The 14,779-nt window shown below is 44.4% G+C and overlaps 4 protein-coding genes across 5 annotated transcripts; all 4 read left to right on the forward strand.

Annotated features, from left to right (window-relative positions):
- Positions 1-1,174: 1,174 nt before the first annotated feature.
- On the forward strand, positions 1,175-6,467 carry LOC100846197. 2 transcript variants are annotated; one of them, XM_014898404.2, is made up of 8 exons: positions 1,175-1,609; positions 1,752-1,843; positions 2,203-2,301; positions 2,408-2,458; positions 2,559-3,158; positions 3,236-3,379; positions 3,467-4,384; positions 4,475-6,467. In XM_014898404.2, the coding sequence occupies exons 5-8, from the start codon at positions 3,053-3,055 to the stop codon at positions 5,302-5,304; spliced, it is 1,998 nt and encodes a 665-aa protein (XP_014753890.1). In that variant the 5' UTR covers positions 1,175-1,609; positions 1,752-1,843; positions 2,203-2,301; positions 2,408-2,458; positions 2,559-3,052; the 3' UTR covers positions 5,305-6,467. The 2 variants fall into 2 exon arrangements, with proteins under 2 accessions (XP_014753890.1, XP_024314138.1); XM_024458370.1 differs by lacking the exons at positions 1,175-1,609; positions 1,752-1,843 and having other exon boundaries at positions 1,896-2,301.
- Positions 6,244-6,840, forward strand: LOC104583348. The gene has a single exon (XM_010235241.1). It carries the CDS (start codon positions 6,244-6,246, stop codon positions 6,838-6,840), a length of 597 nt encoding a protein of 198 aa, XP_010233543.1.
- A 62-nt stretch (positions 6,841-6,902) lies between these two features.
- LOC104581290 (ATP-dependent DNA helicase PIF6-like) lies at positions 6,903-7,811 on the forward strand. Its single transcript, XM_010235242.1, has one exon. The coding sequence runs from the start codon at positions 6,903-6,905 to the stop codon at positions 7,809-7,811; it is 909 nt and encodes a 302-aa protein (XP_010233544.1).
- Positions 7,812-11,375: 3,564 nt separating this feature from the next.
- LOC106866089 lies at positions 11,376-12,482 on the forward strand. Its single transcript, XM_014898652.2, has 4 exons — positions 11,376-11,758; positions 11,843-12,026; positions 12,130-12,402; positions 12,474-12,482. The coding sequence occupies exons 1-4, from the start codon at positions 11,676-11,678 to the stop codon at positions 12,480-12,482; spliced, it is 549 nt and encodes a 182-aa protein (XP_014754138.1). The 5' UTR covers positions 11,376-11,675.
- Positions 12,483-14,779: the final 2,297 nt, after the last annotated feature.

The raw sequence follows: 14,779 nt of genomic DNA on the forward strand, positions 1-14,779 counted from the left end.
AACTGATGGAAAATTAAGCAATTTTGAGAATAACAAATTAAAGATTAATTTCATGATATAGATCATGACGACAGTACCAACTAGCACATGCCTAGAGGTTTCAACAGCACAATCAACAAAAGTATAATCTCGCAGATCATAACTAACACAGTAGATCGAATCACGGTGTATGTACTGTTGCGGTGGAGAGGAAGCCGTTACTGTTACGTTCGCTTGACGAAATAGTTGACGAAGAAGACGGCGGCGCGTCGCGCACCCGCCAGTTCGAGGAGGTAGACGACCCGTGATTGCAGGGAAGCGAGCAGTCACGCTTCCCAAAAACCTTATTCGCCCTCTCCCGTACAGGATCACAAAGGCGAAAGGTTCCAGAGACCTGCTCTCCCGATCGCCGGTGCACGCCGGCGCTCGGGATGGAGTAGACCACGACGACGGCGCAAAAGCGAGAGACAGGCGAAGGCCTAGCTCGGTTGTGTAGCGTACCGATCGGAGGGCCGGCGCAAAAGATATGAAGTCCGGCCCCGCACCGACCCATCACCTCACGTCACGGCCTCGATCCACAAAATGTGGCGCGCGCGCAGAGGCGAGGTGAGCGGAGGAGGGGCGCGCGTGGGGATTTTCCTTACTCACTTGCTTACTGGGTGAGAAGCAACATTCCTTATATGTTAGTCTCACTCATTCTAAACTAGTAAGATGGGACTATTATCATTCCCATTCTCCTCATCCCACTTCATAAATGGGTCTTTGAAATTTCAGAATTTAAAAATTGGGCTTATCCTGATTAGGCCCACCAAATTCTAACAAAAACTCTGTGTTTATTTGGCGCCAAGCAGTTCCATACTGCATTGCAGGCCTGCTCAACAACTCCTCCGAAGTTTTCCAAACGATACATAGCACGAATTGAAAAAATACCAGAACGATTCATCCTTAAAATCCTATTCATCCTTAAAATCCTAGATCAGTAACATTCTCCACCAGCACCCAGCCTACCAAAATCACTAGAACCTCCCGAAGTTCAGCACACGCACGATCAGTGGTGAGATATCTTTAATATTACTTATTTTACCGTTTGGTACGTTGGACGTTGGTCCGTCCGACCAACTGCCCTCAATCAATGGAGCTAATCACGCGCTGGAAACATCAATCAATGGAAACATCAATCAATCACGCCCTGGAGCAAACTACTACTTAATCGTGTAGAGTTAAGGAAACCAACAGATTGAAAACCTCCATCTTTACAACCAATCAATGGAAACATCAATCAATCACGTCATTCTCTCGCGATTACACCCAATTCCCAGAAAACCTCCATCGCGATTACACCCAATCCCCAGAAAAGCTCAAACCTGCCTTCTTCCTCGCGGGAAGCCATCGCCGGGGCTGCTAATTGCCAGAAAAAACATCGTACACCAAATTACCAGATCTGCTGCTTTTACTTCCAGACCGGTGATTATCTCCAGAGCTGCCACTTACACCAAAAAACATCGCCAGAGCTGCCGCGATTACCTCCAGAGAGTTTGGTGTACTGCCTTCTTCCTCAAGACCCCAAGCAGTGCTGCTCGCTCTTGTTCCCTCCAGGCGTCGACGACCTGGCCACATCAATCAACTGACGGTCAGTGCTCTGTTTGTATGACAAAGGCAGAATTATCTCACTGCTCTGGACAGAAAACTGCAAGTCAGTTTTTATCTATCAGCACATCAATGAGCTTAACACTTCATCGTCTCTCTCTTTTTGTTCCCATGCTGGGTTATAGTTATTTAAAGCACCGGGACAAGGTTCGGTACACCATGTCTAATCAACCACGAAGGCGTCCTACTAAATCGCAGCCGGAAAACAAAAATTCAGGTTTGAAAGCTATACAATTTTTTATTTCTCATTGAAATGGGTTACTGTTTGTATGACAAAGGCAGAATTTGCAGCCGGAAAACGAAAATTCAGGTTTCAAAGCTATACAAATTTTTATTTCTCATTGAAATGGGTTACTGTTTGTATGACAAAGGCAGAATTATCATTTTGCTCTTAACAGAAACTGCAAGTCAGTTTTTATCTATCAGCACATCAATGAAACTGTGAAAGCTATGAGGCAATGGCAAATTATCTTACTGCTCTTAACATGGACATGCCTGTCACCTAATGTTTGGTTTTCATGATATTCTTCCTTCTGTTGACATTATCCATTTTTTTACATGACGATGTAATTTCAGACAGCAGGATGCGGGTACATGTTGGATATGCTAATCATGACCGTGCTGCTCTGCAAGATATTACTAACGGATCTGCTCAGTCCATTAATTCGGCTCAAGGTACTTTCTGATTCCATTGCTATGCAATGGTTTATGTCACCACAAAAGAATGGGTTGACAGGACTTGTCATCTCACACTGGATATACTTGTTTTGCGAATTGACAGCTCAGCATCCCACCCAAAGTACTCTCACATTTCAGGGTGCAACAATGCCAGGTACCCATACCATCTACATTTATCATTGCCAGATTGCGTAATTTATCACCTAAACCCTCCATTGTAACTCCATGCTGTGCTGGACCTGCCACAATGCCAGGTACCTCGTGCATTCAGGAATTAGAAGCACACGATGCTCCAGCCCACGATTATGCAAACATAAAGGAAAACAAAAATCAAGCTAGAAGGGATCGAGACCAAGCACGCCGGTGTAAGCAAACACCCGAGGAGAGGGAGGCCATCAATGCCCGTAGACGGGATCGATACAGAGCACGCCAGAATAAACAAACACCTGAGGAGAAGGAGGCCAACAATGCCTGTAGAAGGGAGTGACAGAGAGAATGCCGGGATAATCAAACACCCAAGGAGAAGGAGGCAGGCAGTGTCCGCAAAAATGAGCGATACATAGCTCGCCGGGATAATCAAACGCCCGAGGAGAAGGAGGCAGGCAGTGTCCGTAGAAATGAGCGAGACAAAGGTCGCCGGGATAATCAAACGCCCGAGCAGAAGGAGGCAGGCAGTGCCCGTAGAAGGGAGCGATATAGAGCGACGCTGGCAGCTAGGAGAGGCACCCCATGCGCTGAATCCATCGCGATGCCATGCCCAGATCAATCTGCCTCCGGCCAGGTGACGGACGCTCCGGCTTCGCTTGCCTCCCAGCCGGGGCCTTCATCACCAACGTTCACCATCGGAATTGACGGTAATGATCAAATTTATGGCCTGCTTCTTTTCCTATGGTCCTTGCTTTGTTGTTCACTGACCCGGATCACAACACAGGTGACAAGGAAGCCTTCCTCAAGCGTCTCATGGAGGCCGAGGAAGGAACACCCTTTTGCCGTGTAACATGTGACAAGGACGCCTGCCAGGATGCCGCTTCCGATGAGTTGATGGATGATGAGTACTATATTTTTTCTGCTGAATGTACGCCCCCTCCTTGTTGTTCTCGATGTTATATGGTGTGTCAAATGGTCATATACATAATATTTGTCTCTATCTCTACACCTGCAGGTTGTAATGACGAATACATGGACATCAACGCGCCAACGGGGGACGCTCCTGTTAGCGATGTCATCGACCCATTCGATTTCGTCTACTCCAACGTCCCCGAAAGAACCCATAGCCTGAAGCAAGTTGACGACTGCAGGCACTGTAAAGCCAAGAATTTTGAGCACGAGACCGGCGGTTTCTACTGTCGGGGAGGAAAGATACAGCTCGCCGACGCGGTGCCAGATGAGGACCCAGAGTTTATGAGGCTCTGGTCTAGCGCTGATGCAGACTCGCGCCATTTTCGGGACAGCATTCGGTACTTCAACAGTCACTTCTCCTTCACGACCCTAGGCGTCAGTCTTGACAACAACTATACAAACATGAGATCTGGGGTATACACGTTTCGGGCTCACGGAACAATTTACCACAATGTGCATTCTTTTGGGCCTGGGTCGAAGTCAGAACATCTACAACTCTACTTCTTTGACGACGACCCAAGTCTAAGCCATCGCGCAGAAGCTACCAACATACTGGACCAAGATGTGGTCAAGAAGGTAGCCAATATCATGAGAGGAAACCCCTACTCCGAGACGTTTAGGAGTCTAGGGGCTTGTGAGGGCAGCCTCGCGGAGTACCGTATCGACCTAAACACCGACAAGAAGTTGGATCAACGGACATACAACACACCGATTGCTTCAGAGGTGGCTGCTATCTGGGTAGAGGGCACCGACTTGGCAAGGAGGTTTCAACACAACATAACTCTGTATGGGGACAACAACGAGAGGTATGGCATACATGCCACGCAAGGCTGCTATGACCCGCTCTCGTACCCGCTATTCTTCCCAAAGGGGGAGCTCGGGTGGCATCCCAACATACCCAAACGAGGCGTAAATTGGGAGCTTGCCCAACGGTCAAGGGTGTCTACCAACGACGATCCAGGTTGGCCTTCACGACATGATCTAGCACCTCCGTTTGTTTAATGCATTATATTACTTTTCTAACTCTCCTCCCACCTTTTTTATTACGCAGATGCAGGTCACCATCTATGTGTATCTGTTAGGGACTACTACTGTTACAGGTTACAGACGCGACCTGCGATATTCAACCCGATACTGCACGGAGCACGGCTGTTCCAGCAGTACGCAGTCGACATGTATATAAAGATCGAGGGCACCAGGTTGAAATGGTTTCGGGACAACCAGCCACTGATTCGAGCTGACCTGTACAAAGGAGTGGTTGATAGCATCGCAGCCGGGGAGACTCGAGCGAGCCAGATCGGCAAAAGAATTGTGCTCCCATGGTCATTCCAAGGGGGTGACAGATGTATGAAGCGAAGGCACATGGATGCAATGGCGTTGGTGCAAAAGTACGGCAAGCCGGACATCTTCCTGACAATGACCTGCAACCCCAATTGGGACGAGATTGTCAAAGAGTTGTTGCCTGGCCAGACTCCTCAGGACCGATGGGATCTTGTCGTTCGTGTATTTAGAGCCAAGCTTGAAGTCTTAAAGGAGATGCTTCTGAAGAAACACATCCTTGGAGTTGTCAAAGCGTGCGTTCATGTTGTCGAGTTCCAAAAGAGAGGCCACCCACATGCCCACTTCCTGCTAATCATGGATTCCAGATATAAGCTCGTGATGCCTGAGCAATATGACCGCCTAATCTCAGCCGAGCTCCCAGACAAGCACAAGTACCCAGAGCTTTACGCCATGGTTGTCAAGCACATGATGCATGGCCCGTGTGGTGTTCTCAAACTCAAGAACGTGTGCATGCAGGACGGGTTGTGTAAAAACAAATACCCAAGGCCATTCAACAGTACTACCATGCAGGGGAAAGACTCCTTTCCAGTGTATCGTTGACGGGACAACGGTCGCACCGCTCGTGTACGAGGCCAGACGCTGGATAACAGATGGATCGTGCTGTACAACCCTTACCTGCTTCGTATGTTCAACTGCCACATTAACGTCGAGGTGTGCTCCAGCATCTGCGCGGTGAAGTATCTGTACAAGTACATCTACAAGGGAGGGGATCGCACGTCGATGAACTGGGAACAGCCTGACAGCGAAGGCAACATCGACGAGATTAAAAGATATGTTGACGCGAGGTGGGTTACCCCACCAGAAGCTTGTTGGAGGATCTTTGGGTTCGACCTCCATGATAACAATCCGTCGGTGCTGCAGCTGCCGCTTCATCTTCTGGGTATGCATATGGTGTTGTTCAACGCAAATCAGGACCTTAGAGATGTGGCCGCGCAGGAGAAAGCATCAAAGTCGATGCTAACAGAGTATTATGAGGCCAACAAAATACACGAGAAGGCAAGAACTATATTATACAAGGATTTTCCAGAATGGTTCAGATGGGTGCCAGCAGAAAAGTATTGGAAGGAAAGGGAACAACGGCCCCAGGTAGGCCGAATCGTGTCAGCCCATCCGGCGGAGGGAGATAGATACTATCTGAGGGTGTTGCTTAACCATGTCGCAGGCTCTACTTCCTTTGAAGACCTACGAACAGTTGATGGCATCCTATGTCCAACCTTTCGGCAGGTTGCCGAAAGGAGGGGTCTTATCGAGGCCGACAACACGCTCGACGAGTGCCTCACGGAGGCGGAACAGTGGGCTATGCCATCATCGCTTCGAAGGTTGTTCGCAACAATCCTGGTATTCTGTGAGGCTGGAGATCTGCGTGGTCTCTAGGATAGGCACCTCGACGGAATGTCAGACGACTTCAGACGGTCCCTCACTTGTCCGATCGAGGTAGAGCAGAAGGTATTGCTTGAAATAAGGGGCATGCTGTAGTCCATGGGCAAAGAAATAACGTCCTTCCCTCTTCCGAGTATCGACGAAACATACGACGACACCGAGGGCGAGGCTAGGGAGATAATCGAGGAGTCCAATATCCAGGTCGACGTGGCAGACACTTCTCTAGCATCCTCCCTTAACGCGGAGCAGAGGTCCGCCTACGATGAGATACTGGCAGCTGTTGACAGCGGTGCTGGAGGAGTGTTTTTTGTTGATGGGCCAGGATGCACCAGGAAGACTTTCTTGTATAGGGCCTTGCTTGCTAAGCTCCGAGGTGAGAGAAAGATAGTAGTGGCTACAGCAACTGCGGGTATCGCATCTTCCATCATGCCGGGAGGGAGGACCGCGCACTCGAGGTTCAAGATACCCCTGACCATTGATGACGGCGCATCATGCAGCTTCACAAAACAGAGTGGCACGGCCAAGCTGCTATTGAAGGCTTCTCTTATCATATGGGACGAGGCCACAATGACCAAGCGGCAGGCGATCGAGGCATTAGACAACAGCATGCGCGACATCATGGGCCAACGAGACCGGCCGTTCGGGGGGAAGAATGTCGGTTCGGCGGTGACTTCAGGCAGGTGCTTTCGGTTGTGAGGAAGGGCACACGGGGTCAGATAATAGACGCGAGCCTATGCAGTTCCCATCTATGGGAGAAGATGTGGCAGCTCAAGCTCATGACAAACATGAGGGCTCAAGCCGACCCGTGGTTCGCCGCCTTCTTATTGCGTGTCAGTAATGGCACCGAGGAGGCCAATGAAGAAGGTAACATAAAGCTCCCTGAAGACGTCTGTGTGCCGTCCACTGACAAGGAGAGTGACATAGAGAGGCTGATCGACCATGTGTTCCCGGCTTTAAACACCAGCATGGCCGACCCGAACTATATTACTTCCAGAGCTATCCTCTCCACGAAGAACGACTGCGTCGACAAAATTAACATGCAGATGATAGAGCGTTTCAATGGAGAGGAGATGGTGTACCATAGTTTTGACAGCGCGGAGGATGATCCGCATGGTTACTACCCTTCCGAGTTTTTGAACTTGCTTACCCCGAACGGGCTGCCTCCGCATGTTCTTAAATTGAAGATCAACTGCCCCATCATACTGCTGAGGAATATTGACCCGGTTAACGGATTGTGCAATGGCAGGCGGCTCATAGTCCGGGGATTCCAGAGAAATGCAATTGATGCCGAGATCGTGGTAGGGCAGCAACACGGGAAAAGGGTGTTCCTTCCTCGTATTCCGCTTTGCCCCTCCGACGATGACATGTTTCCATTCCTTTTCAAGAGGAAGCAGTTTCCAGTCAGACTGAGCTTCGCAATGACCATCAACAAGGCACAAGGGCAGACCATACCAATTGTCGGCGTGTACCTACCGAACCCGGTGTTCTCCCACGGCCAGTTGTATGTGGCCTTGTCCAGAGCGACAGCAAGAGGGAACATAAAGATCCTCGCCGTGCAGGACGATGAGAATATGAACAAGTCATACAAAAGGAAGCCAAAGAAACAAGAGATGTCCATGGTGTCCACCACTAAAAACATCGTGTACAAGGAAGTACTCACTGCATGATGGATAAGAAAGAAAATAACCAGCTTCCATTCAATTCAATTTAACATGTCGGTTTCCGCCTTGCTGCATCTCCTTTCCAGCATTACTTTTTTTGGTTGGTTTTACTATATTGTTGCTGAAAGATTTCTTCCTTGCGAAATTTGTTGGCCTCAACATGTATGCTGACATTGTTCATTTTCTCATGTTAGATGTTTTGAGTTCAGCCATCTATACTTATATTTCATACCCGTGTTGCTGTATGTTCTGTCATTTTTGTGGATCGTTTGAGCGATGCTTGATGGTGCCTGTAATGTACCCGGTTCTAATTCCCATGTTCTCTCGTTTCTTATGTGTTGCATGGCCTAATAGTTATTATTTTGTGTCCTTTCCGGTTCAAGTTGGAGTGGTTTGACATGGTTATTTCCTATGTACGGTTGATGACAATTCAATTTATATGTGCCAGTGCATTTAAGCCTACTGTATTTCTGTAACAAAATTCTTTGTGTAACCATACAGGCTAAGAGGTTCAGACAGAATTGAGAAATAGGCAATAGAATATATACCAAGTACAGAAGAGCCACCTGAAAGACAATAATAGCAGCTTGATTATTGGAATGGAACCGGCAGAGGTTTGAGTGCACTTCTCATGCTCCAGCTCTTCTCTTTGCTGCAGTTGAAAAACCGAATCATGTGATTAGCGTGTGATCTTGCAAAGCAGAATAAAAAACGAGTAAGGTCTTACCATTCTGGTAATTACACACATGGCATGACTCGCCAGAACCTTCATCGTTGTAACCATGAATGGATCCAACAACTTATATAGACAGTCTGCTGCCTGACAGAAGAAGAAAAACCCTTTAGTTTCTGCACTGGTATACAACATGTCCTTTCAGTTAGGACAAATATTTGTGCACTGGTATCAGAGAAAATATGATTACAATGCAAATGATATCTCCAGGTCATGTTGATGATCTCATTATAAGCCCTCTGATGATAGTAAAGATGTGGATTAGCTTTTGTTTTCGTTCCAGTGAGTAAGTCATACATTTTCACTTATTTGTTGCACTTCTCACCTCAATTGGTTTCTTCTCCATGTTAAGCTTATTCATGATCAAATTTGCAGTTTTATAACTGGAAAGAACATCCATGCCTCCCAACTTCTCACTACTGGTCATTCTCTTTCTGTTAGCTCCCTGCAAAAAATCATATGGTTCCTCTCAGTTCATGGAATTACTTAGCAATCCATGTCAACAAAGCTGTTCACAAGAACTTGTCAAGTTGCAGTCTTCTCAGACTAATTAAAGTTGTAACAAAAACTACCTCATGTTGCGCGCAATTTGATCTCTTTAAATTTAAATAAACTGTACGATGCTTTCTTTCATATTCAAGAGGTCCACAATAATATCAAAATTACACTTGCCTGCTTTACCTGTGGTTCGGATCATACGTCTCAATGAATAAGGTTGCACAGAAAATTGCTCCGAAATTCGCTTGTTTAGTTTCCTTTTGGTTATTCAGACTAATTATGTGAAGAAGCTAGATAATTTGCTTGTTTACTTTCCTTTTGGTTATTTCGACGCTGCAATCTTGGACTGTATGTTCACATGGAACCTTCTGGTTAGTTTATCAATGAGAAGATCTGGCCTCATTTTCCTATACCAAGAGTCATATGCTACTTTTGTATTGCCTAACTCCCAGCTTTGCTGTATGTTAAATTGTTAAGGCATGTTCTTTTTGCAGCAATTGGTATCTGGAGTTAACTACTGTCATTCTAATGCAATTCATTGATGCCTCATAGTTGGACATAAATATTTTATCTGCTTATGTATCTGTGCAATTGAATTCTATTTGTCCAGCAAATATTTTACTTTCCTATATGACTCCGAAGTACTCTTGTTGTAAACCCATTCCTCTTGTTAGGTATCAGCTATCATAACGTTAGCCATTATGCTACCATACCCCCCAATTCCCACCAGGAAAAAGTTTTACAGAAAAATCTTGTGCCAACATGTTTGTGGAAGGTATCTACTTTTACATATTATGTTAGCCATTTTTTTTTTTTAATATCATGTATGTGCTAAAGTAAGTTTGTGGAAAGTATCTATTTAGACATATTACCTCATGTGTCCCATTGTAGGCGGTGGAAGCGCGTCTGATTTAGCGAATTTACAGAGATGGTGATAGGTGTTTGTGGAGACTTCGTAGGTGATAGTGTCAGCGGCTCATTGTAAAGTATATTTCCAACAACATTTTAAAGCATATTACGTTGGACAACAGTGACAGCATATTTCCTAACAGCTGTGACACACAAGAGGTGAACTTGCTAAAAACTACTGTCGATAACTGCTTATTAAGTGATATAGTTATATGATGAGGCCATGGCCATTTAGGTTACTATTAATATTGTCTATTTTACTGTATATAATCATGTATATATCTTTGCAAAGTGTCAAGTTTTTGATAAAATATATAGTGTTGGGGTATCCCTACTGTTTTTGGTAAAAAGAAAATTTTAGGTTGTTTTCATAAGGATATTTAACTTTCAGATATGGGAGCTGCACTCTATTATTATTATATTTAAAAGGTGACGTCAGCAAGATTTTTATTTTTTTTATACTTCATGCGTCCTGAAGCAAGTGACGTGAATTTGTACATATTCTTATACAAATCTAGCTCACTTATTTCAGGATGGAGGAAGTACTAAAAATTCAAATATTTAACTATCTAAACATGGGAGCTGCATTGTGGTGCAATGTCAGATCTTCGCCATCGGATCCAAATTTTCTTTCAGAAAGGCCTAGGGCTGGCTATTGCATCCAGATCCTTGCTCTCAACCAAAGGCAAGGTGAGCATTTTTTCTCTCTCTCCCTAGCTAGAGAAAAACAGGGATTTTCTTACTGATTAGCTGGACAAAACCTTTCTAACGAAAGGGAAGAGCTTGCAGGACATGGTTGTTTCAATGTACAATTAGAACTTACTATTCCCTGGCAAGTGCATTACCTTTGTTTGCTTCTGGTCCCATAAATGTACTTTGTAGAATAGGTCTTTCTCTGATTCTACTTTCTAGAGATCTGTTACAGTGAATTTAGGTTTTGTTGCTTTATTTTACCATGAAGAACAATTAAGTTCATGTAGACTTGTTGTTCTGAGATCTAAGGAATCATTTAGTTCTTCCTCACATGCATAAATGTAGCAGCAATTCCTTTTGTGTCTTTTAAGATGACAATCGTTATCTTTCATACATTTGGAGAATTTATCACATCTATTTGATTGATGGACTCTTTAAGTAATACATTATTTCTCCTTATTAATCAAATTGTTTCTTGTAGAAGGACAGTGTCCATAGTCATGAGTCATGAGATCAAGATGGTCTGAACAAAGAGATAACTATTTTCATAGCTATTTTCTTGTAGAAGGACGGAGTCCATTCTTTTCTGATGTGAACATCTTGTTCCAACGACCCTCCCCTCCACGCGCACTGGAGCAAATCACGCGATGGAGCAAACTACTACTTAATCGTGTAGAGTTAAGGAAACCAACAGATTGAAAACCTCCATCTTTACAACCAATCAATGGAAACATCAATCAATCACGTTATTCTGGAAAGGAAAGGAAGGCTACGGAGAGGAAGTTTTGTACATTAAATCTCTGGATGACAAGATTTTTGTTCCCTGCGTGAAATCCTTTGTTTCTTTAATCACGCCGGCCAGAACACTTTCCTTTTAAGCTGACAAAAATTCTGGCGTATGAGCATAGCACCAAAATTCAAACTTTGCCGCCAAAAGCCCCTTTAAATACTGCACGTATGTTTACCCGCCAAAGTCACCTCTTCCCGGTTGATTTCTTTCTACCCTCATTTATTTCTAAACCACTCAAAAAGAAAAAATGGTGATGCCATACCGTATGTATCCATCAAGGCGCGTCCATGCACCGGCACCGGAGAACTTCTTTCCGGGAGGCAACATGAGGTATACTGTTTCAGTTTTCCACATGAGTTTTTTCATAACATTTTTTCGATTTCCGGATCATAATCTGTTTACTCACATAACTAGGGACATGGATGTTGTGAGGACGAGAGATGGGGTGAGACTGAGAGATACACTCTTCCGTACCGTGGAAGAGGTACATATATTCCATGATAGCTGGAGGATTCAGGCGAAGGTCGTCTACAAGGCGCAGATCAGGCTGATTCGCGTTGGCATCCCGTATCTCCGAACAATATTGGTGGACGAGGAGGTAACCAATGATTTTTTTTCTACTTTGAATGTCTTGAAGTATTGATGGTCGTAACTCGTAACATCTTTACATTTTTTTTATAATTGGTGCTGCTGTCTTGTAGGGTACCAAAATTGAGGCTGTTGTGTACGACGACCAAGCGGATCGGTTCAACACCGCTCTCCGCACCGGCTCGGCCTACGTGTTCAGCAATGTGGGCTTCATGGACACAGAAGCGGCATTTGAGGTCGAGTTTAACTTACGTGCTGATCTCTACTGCAGCATTGGACGAAGAACGGTGCTTGACGCAGCAGCAAATATAATAATACCTGATCTGCCGCCGCGGTGTTCAACGAATTTCACGCTGTTTATAGGCAGCGTGACAGAACACTCGCAGGTACTCCAAAGGATCCATGTCCTTCCTACAAATATTGATTTGTTGCGTTTTACCTAAATTTTTTTACGCAGATGTCATAGGCGTTGTCGTCTATGTGAGTCTGGTGGCGTTTAGACAGACTTACGAGAGACGCATCCCGATCAGAGATGTCCTGCTCGTGAACACAAGGTATGATATTTCTTTTTGTCTCATAATTTCTAATCATATTTTTTCACGTACTAATTTAGTAACGCTATCAGGGGCCAACTAATGTTCGTCCGAGTTTATGACGATCATGTTCGCCGCCACATCACACGGTGGCGACCAGCTGGAAACAGGAATTGGGTCATGGCGGCCACATTGCTGAGGGTTGATACGGCACAAGGAGGCCTGACTACAACATACGACAGTATTTTCGCATTTGAACCACCGGGTCCGGCGGCACGGGAGCTACACGATCTTCGTGATACCTTGGTCCGAGAAGCCTGGATTGAGCCGTATATCATTCAAAGAAACAATTTGGCTCCTCTATGAATAAATGAATTAGGCAGGCCTCAATTTATTCCAAACAATACAAGTTATTTTGATTGTGTACTTAGTTTATTTTTTTGGAAAAAGTTTTTGTTTCGGTAATCCGATTTATATATAATCGCTATTCAAGATTGAGACTCCTGTAATCCGAATTATATATAAATGTTTTTTGTTTGTTCCAAAAAAATATGGCGTGATTATCCTTTTGCTTCCGATGTGACCAAAATACTCCCCTAAGAGCAGCAACACAAATTGCATATCAGTTTTTGGCCATATCGTCACCGTTACCCTCAATAACCGCCTCCGAACTTAAACATGCTCCGTCAATCACATAAAAACATTGGACGTTTTAGAGGCCTTCCTAAAAACCTGCATGTCAGAGAGAGGAAGTTATGGGAGAGAAAGGCTACGGGAGAGGGATAATTAACAGGAGAGTTAATGCCTTAATTAACGAGAGAATTATGGAACAGTAGGCCATCCGTAGATCTCTCGATGGCAAGATTTATGTTTCCTGCCTGAAATAAATGGCAGGATTTATGTTCCATAATCACCTAGCTATAATTCGGATGGCAAGATTTATGTTCCCTGCCTGAAATCAATGGCAAGATTTATGCTCCTCGATGGCAAGATTTATGTTCCATAATCACCTAGCTATTAATTGCGGAGAATTGGTTTTCAGGTACGAGGGAGTATGTGATTCCCTGCTCTTTCCATAATTAAGGAATACAATAAATGCGTCGTCGTGTTTTCAGGAGTAAATAGAGTATGTGATCCGAGTCATGTTGGTTTGGCAACAAAGAAAAAGGAAATACAAGAGAGAAAAATTTCAACCTCCAACGAGAGGAGCAGCATAAAGAGGAAAAAGACGCGGCTATCGCTGATTCCTACAGCCACAACATAAAACAGAGAGCAGCCAGCCTAGGGTTCGTGCCAAACCCCCAACACAATCCCACGAACCATGACCGACACCGGCAACAACAGTTTGACAGAGTCTTCGAACACCCCTGACTCTAGCAACACCGCCATGCCCGACTCTAGCAACACCGCCATGACAGACAACGACTGTGTGGACACGCAAGGTACCTATACACTTCTCTTATCGATCTTGCTAGCTTTGGTTGAAAGGTTGTCGCACTGATTGCATGTTTATGTTAAATATGGTTCTGAAAACTGTATTTGTAAGTTTTTACAAACTGTGTTCTACTGCTCATTTTCACTATGGGCGTTCTTTGGACATTTATACTGATTAAATGATAAGACTAATTTAAATGGGTTCCTGACTTGCAATGATTGTTTTTATGCACTGGACAGGGTTACTGTTTGTATGACAAAAGCAAAATGATCTTAGTGATCTTGACATGGAAATGCCTGAGTATTAATGTTTGGTTTTCATGATATTTTTCCTAGCCTACACTTACATCTATAAGTAGTTCAACAGGCAGATTCTCTAACTGATGACAAGGACATAATGCAAACACCAGCGAAAATAATAGTTTGGGATATAAGTTTGTGTTATACCTGATTTGTCACAAAGCCTTTCATCATCTCCACAAAATCCAAGCTAATCTCAATATGAAATATTATATCTTCATTCATGTTGTATTCCTGCATTTACGAAGAAGGTTATTTCCGGGAAGCCTCACATAATCCATGCCAAGAAACAAATTATAAACTTAAAAATCAACATCAGAGCTATGTCCCTGGTGTCAAAAAACGAACATGCAGTATGAAAGCTTGGATTTAACGAAAAATAAAAATGGAGTATCAAAGCTTGGATTTAACCATCCTACATATACAGAAGAATAGAAAATTAACACTCTCTAATATGCAATGCATATTGACTTGAAGAACTTACACGTCATATACA

Source organism: Brachypodium distachyon, chromosome 2 (genome assembly GCF_000005505.3).
Source record: "Brachypodium distachyon strain Bd21 chromosome 2, Brachypodium_distachyon_v3.0, whole genome shotgun sequence".
Classification (NCBI taxonomy): domain Eukaryota; kingdom Viridiplantae; phylum Streptophyta; class Magnoliopsida; order Poales; family Poaceae; genus Brachypodium; species Brachypodium distachyon.